This window comes from Microtus ochrogaster, chromosome 8 (assembly GCF_000317375.1).
Source record: "Microtus ochrogaster isolate Prairie Vole_2 chromosome 8, MicOch1.0, whole genome shotgun sequence".
Lineage (NCBI taxonomy): Eukaryota > Metazoa > Chordata > Mammalia > Rodentia > Cricetidae > Microtus > Microtus ochrogaster.
Genome location: NC_022015.1, coordinates 36,970,259 through 36,975,665, shown reverse-complemented (window position 1 = coordinate 36,975,665; position 5,407 = coordinate 36,970,259). Strand labels below are relative to the sequence as shown.

General features: G+C 54.6%; 1 protein-coding gene across 2 annotated transcripts in view; it reads right to left on the bottom strand.

Moving 5' to 3' along the window:
* The window catches only part of Shank2 (SH3 and multiple ankyrin repeat domains 2), a 445,228-nt gene that overhangs the window by 24,586 nt on the left and 415,235 nt on the right, over positions 1–5,407 (bottom strand). For both annotated transcript variants that reach the window (XM_005351593.3, XM_005351595.2), the window contains 4 exons: positions 3,731–3,866; positions 2,512–2,592; positions 2,285–2,293; positions 1,156–1,176 (listed from right to left, as the gene is read on the bottom strand). In XM_005351593.3, the coding sequence (XP_005351650.1) occupies positions 1,156–1,176; positions 2,285–2,293; positions 2,512–2,592; positions 3,731–3,866 (247 nt within the window). The remainder of the gene's footprint in view (positions 1–1,155; positions 1,177–2,284; positions 2,294–2,511; positions 2,593–3,730; positions 3,867–5,407) is intronic.

The window sequence follows — 5,407 nt, the reverse complement described above, 5'->3', positions numbered from 1 at the left end:
TCTATCTCTGAGTGAATTCACCTCACGCTGGCCAAAACCTCTGTTCCCAGCTGTTGCAGCACATCTGTGGGAGGTGCCCTTGGATGGGCTTGCTGGACTCGATTTCATCTTTTTGACAATAGGCTTTTCTTCACCAGCTCTGTTGGGGCACCCTGGGCCTTGGGATCCCACAGCGGCATGCGTCTTCTGACAGGCTAGAGCTGGGTCTGGCTTTTGATGGTGGCGGTGGTGCTCATATTATAATGTAACTATAGGACCCCTGAGAAGAAGGGCAGTCTTAGACTGGACATCAGCCACAGCCTTGACCCCAGAGACCCTGCTGGAGTGTCCTGTGCTGCTTGATGTGGTGAAGGCATGGATTGCTGCAAGGATACCTGCTAACCGGAGTGGCTATGATGGCAGCTCCAGGGTGCCTGTCCTGCCCCGAGGCTGACTCTGCTGGATTTAGGCACTCCTGACCCCCGTGTCAGCATCCAGGCTTCTAGACCCACACCAGGTCTCAGACTGAGTGCACCAACCATTCGGGACCACGCCCAGCCTCATTAGGGACCTTCTTAGCCTTGTGGAATGATGTTTTATGGCTGTATTGTTGGGTCACAGGTCACACCTGGCTCAGTGTTGGGGAATCATGAACAGTCAGGAGTATATACTTGTGATAGGGTGCTTCTGAGGGGGGCAGGGCTCTGATTTGTGTCATGCCTGTTCCCCACTCAGAAGAGCCTGGGAACAGGCAACTAGAAGGCCAGCACTGCTCCCTCCTTCCCCAGTGGAGGGGAGCTGAGTGTTGGCAGAGGAATGAAGCCTGTGTTCCCTCTTGCCTGCTCCCCTGGCTGCTCAGTACATGTGGGTATCTCTGACCAGCTCCACAGAAGAGGATTCACGGCCTCTGTGGCCAGGCTCCATCGAGGATCCTTCATCAGCATGTTGATGTGGACACAGATGGGGGGACTCACAAATAGGTCGAGGGATCACAGACAGAAGCCGAGCAGACCAGACAGACCAGAACAGCGTACACCCCAGGGAGGGGCCCTTGGGTATGACTCCCAAATAGGGAAGACGACACAGGGCTCACAGCACACTCCGGACTTCACAGGACTGTCACGAGGGGGTTTCTCTTCTACTGGGCAAGAGCATGGGGACAGAAACTTCCCTTACCCTTCTTCTTCCGGACTGAGGCTTGCAAACAGAAAGGGAAGCGCGTGAGCCACCCACGGTGGCGGCGCCCTCCCATTGCGGCCCATACCCGGGGTCTCACTTAGCTCAGTGATTATGAGACACAGGTAGGGGCACTAGTGTAGAGACCACCAGGAGTGAGGGGCAGGAGTCAGAGTGACCCCACAACTTGTCCTTGGTTGCTCTTTATTCCTTTCCCTGACTGAATCTCCCTTGTGGTGGTGAAGGGGTTTTCTTTCTTTCTTTGCCCCCAGCAATCTCCCAGCACTCCACAGGTGGGACTGAGCTCCACGAGGTGGGACAGGAGGGCAGCCCTGCCTTTAAAAGGACAAGGAGGCCCTGGGAGCTGGAGACCCTGGGAGCTAGAGGAACATGGCAGCAGCCCCTTCTGTAGAGTAGGCTAGCCTTGGCCCATTGTAAGCGGGACAGACATTCGGTCATGGGGACACAATTTGAATGCTCCCAGTGGGATGTTTGAAGGCAAGTGATATCAGGGGCATGGCTGGAAGTGGGGGCACTCCAGCTTCCGGGTGGAGAAGCATCTCTGTGTCAGGGTACCCTCTTCTAGAAGACTGACAATTGGAGGTGAGGGTCAGATTTGAGTCCCAGAAAGGACAGTGTTGAGCATGAGCAAGGGGATGGGGACTGCTCCGTGCTGGTGGGGACCTGCTGTTGGCTGTTAGTGACATCCTGGCAAGACGCCTCTGGGAGCTACTAGCTTTGAACCTGAGTGGTGGCTTCTGTGCCTAGGGCCACGCTCACCGGCACTACCCCCACTCTTCAAGGGACTGGTGCTTCCCTCACTGTGGCTCTGAGCCACCTCTCTGCAGAGTCCCCTGGGTGACACATAGAATGTGGTCCTTAGCTGCATTGGTGTCATCCCTTTTCTTAATGGCTGATGGCCTCCTGCCCTATCTGCTTCCAAGGGGACAAATGGCCAAGTCTGTTAAATGAGGACCTTTTAGAGTTCTGGGTACGCTGAGACTCTCTGAGGAGTCCCTGAGGGCAGGCCTTCCGTGGCAGGAGCAAGCTGGAGGTCAGGCTGAGGTGGGGTCAGCGAGGGTGCCCAAAGCAGCAGGGATGCTGCTGCAGGGCCAGCGAGGCTGCTTACCTTTGTCCACTAGTGAGAGGCCCAAAAAGTCAAAACAAAACAATGTTAGATAAGCAGAGAGCGTATCAGGCCCACCCCTTTCGAGCCCACCGGAGCCCCCCACTAGAGATGCCAAGCCAAAGGTGAAGCTGTAGGGCATGCAGGGGAAGGGGCAGGGACAAGCAAGCCAGCGGGAGGCCATGCATGAACTGTGTGTCTCTGAGGGCATCGGGGTGAGGTAGCCTTACCGAGTTCCTCCAGCTCTGCCGTCATGGACTTGGAACGCAGTGTAAGGGCCGTAGTCGGAGCCCGCTTTGGAGGTGGGGGAGCTTGATGGGTAGACAAAGGGAGAACAGGTGTGAGAACCACCACAAGGCTCCACCCCATCCTACACCACACCCCATCCTACACCTCACCCCATCCTATACCCCACCCCATCCTATACCCCACCCCATACTACACCACACCCCATCCTATACCCTAACCCATCTATACCCCACCCTATCCTATACCCCACCCCATCCTATACCCTACCCTATCCTATATCTCACCCCATCTTATATCCCACCCCATCCTATACCCCACCCTATCCTATACCCTAACCCATTCCCATACCCTACCCAGTGCCTAAAGAATCTGGCAGGCAGTGGCCCTCGAATCTGTGTTGTGGGGGCAGACTGACAGGTGATTGTGGGGGAATGTCATGGTTGGGCTGCCGAGATTAGTAGCAGCCCTGGGTGCTCAGGATGAAGTAGGGTAGGTACTCTGAGATAGGGAGGGGATTCAGGCTCTGTTCTGTTTGTGTGGATCTGACTGACAGGGCACAGGCAGCGGGGTATATGTGGCATAGCCACTACCTGCCAGGCTGTTACGGCAGGGACACAGGCCTCACTGAAGCTGGGGAAAGAGCCTATTGGTGTCCAGGAAATGTCATTCCCTAACTGCCACTACGGTCTCAGCTGTTTCAAGTCCTCTCTTTTTTTTTTTTTTAATTTTCGAGACAGGGTTTCTCCGTAGCTTTTGGTTCCTGTCTTGGAACTAGCTCTTGTAGACCAGGCTGGCCTCGAACTCACAGAGATCCGCCTGCCTCTGCCTCCCGAGTGCTGGGATTAAAGGTGTGCGCCACCACAGCCCGGCTTTTAAGTCCTCTCTTGCTAGTTAGTGTACCCTGGTGTAACCACCTCTACATCCTCTCCTGGCTGTCCCTGGTACCTCTACATAGCTGCTTTTGGAACAGCTGGCTAGAAAGATTCCCTTATTCCCCATTTTTCGCTCTTCCAATGGGGCAGGGGCATCTGTCCTGTACTCGGTCCCCCTTGCTGGCCCCGCTGTGGTCACCCTCAGCAGAGGCTCAATGTCATGGCCTTGGTCACAAAATTAAGCGATATGCCATTGCCTTGACACTCAGCTGAAAAGAGACCCGCTCTCTTCCCCTCCCCACTGCAGGGCACCTTGACAGACACACACCTTTCTTTCTGGCAGTATCATCAGGGTCTAGATTCCTGGTCACCGTGACAACCTTAAGGACGAGGTGATTCCCTCCCTGGCGGATCATGTTCACCACCTGCCGGTGGCCCACCTTAACGACATTTTCATTGTTAACCTGCAGGAAGAGAGGCATGGTAGGTCAGCAACACGTAAGAGCAGGCAGGGGTGGAGAGACATGGGCTGCCAGCACCCTGCATGAGACTGGAGGGTGGGGTCTTTGGTCTTTGTGGATGAAAATTTGCTTTGGGGAGGTCAGCATGTGTGCTGCTGTGGCTGCAGAGCGCACCACATTGTGAGGGGTGGGAAGCCTCATCTAGTGTCCTCTCCCAGGCCTGGTGGATCCTGCTAAACAGAATTCCCAGGAGCTGTCCAGATCTCCAGGGCTGGGTGCAGCAGCCGCTCTACCCTTTTACAGCGAAGCACAAACCTGGCTCCTCTAATTTCTTCTCCTGTGTTTTGGGCCATTGTCTCTGGGCATTATTCCATGCCCAACCCCACCCCACACACTGAGGTGGAAAAACTTGGCTTTACAAAGTATTAAAAGAGTTGACGATTCTGCTCCAGCATTGCAGGGAAGAGGGAATACTGCCCCATTGCTTCTGGGAGAAGGTGTGCATTTGGACCCCAAGGCTGCTTCTATAAGCATAACTCTGAGGCTCAGAAACTCTGGGTTTTCAGAACCAGGCCCTCTCCTCCCATCCCCAGAGAAGAAGCAGACACAGATTCAAGCAGAGGTAGGGCTTGGCATCAGCCCCTTTGCCAAGCTAAGTCCCACAGCAGACCCCCAGGCCTTGTCCCCAGAAGAAAGTCAGAGCTATATGGATGGGCAGGTTGGAAGCTGGGCACTGTTAACATGCCTGTTCCAGCACCGGGCCTTCTCATCATGATCACCAGAGGTCAAATCTTGCCCAAGTGTTGGGCATCATCTTACCTACGGAAATGTAAGGACACAGGCACTTTCCCCCAAATCCCCAAACTTCACTCTTCCACAGTGACACAGGTGGGAATGCAGCCCCAGGCAGCCCCTCAGCTCTGCTGTTTGCTCAGGAGCCATCCAGACTCCCTGACCTTCTCATCCACATGGTCTTGCTTCTGTTTGCTTTTGGAGTTCTAGAAGGGGACAGAACGGACCCTGCATATTTCTGCTATTAGGGTGTCCATGGTAAATCTATGCACTCAATTCTGAATCTAGCCCTGGGCTGGGCTCTTGGGGTTCAGCTTTCTGATCATAGCTAGGATTGATACCAAGCATTGACCTGTGGCCACATTCTGTAATGGGAGTAAGTTATGAATGGGACCTGCTGCCAGCCCTCCTGAGCTGGAGGAGACACACTGAGCCGGCACAGCTCAGAGGCAGGCAGCTGTCCTGTTGACCATCTTCCCACAGTCTATTGAGCACAGGTGTGTGCCTATCAGACAGACATGGATGTGAGGGCTGAGCTGGGTAGCTGGGAGCCCTTCACTGCCTTGGACCCAACTTGGGAAAAGTCACTAGAAAGTGCCCTAAGGGCACAAAGCTGCTGGATCCTGAAGCACGCAGTCCTGGTGACACACACTTGTCATTAGACAAATTAGGTAAAGGTGCAGAAACTAAATCCCAACCCTCCCAAAGTAGCTGCGCTAGACTGAGGTTACAGGAGTGGAGCTTATGGCTTC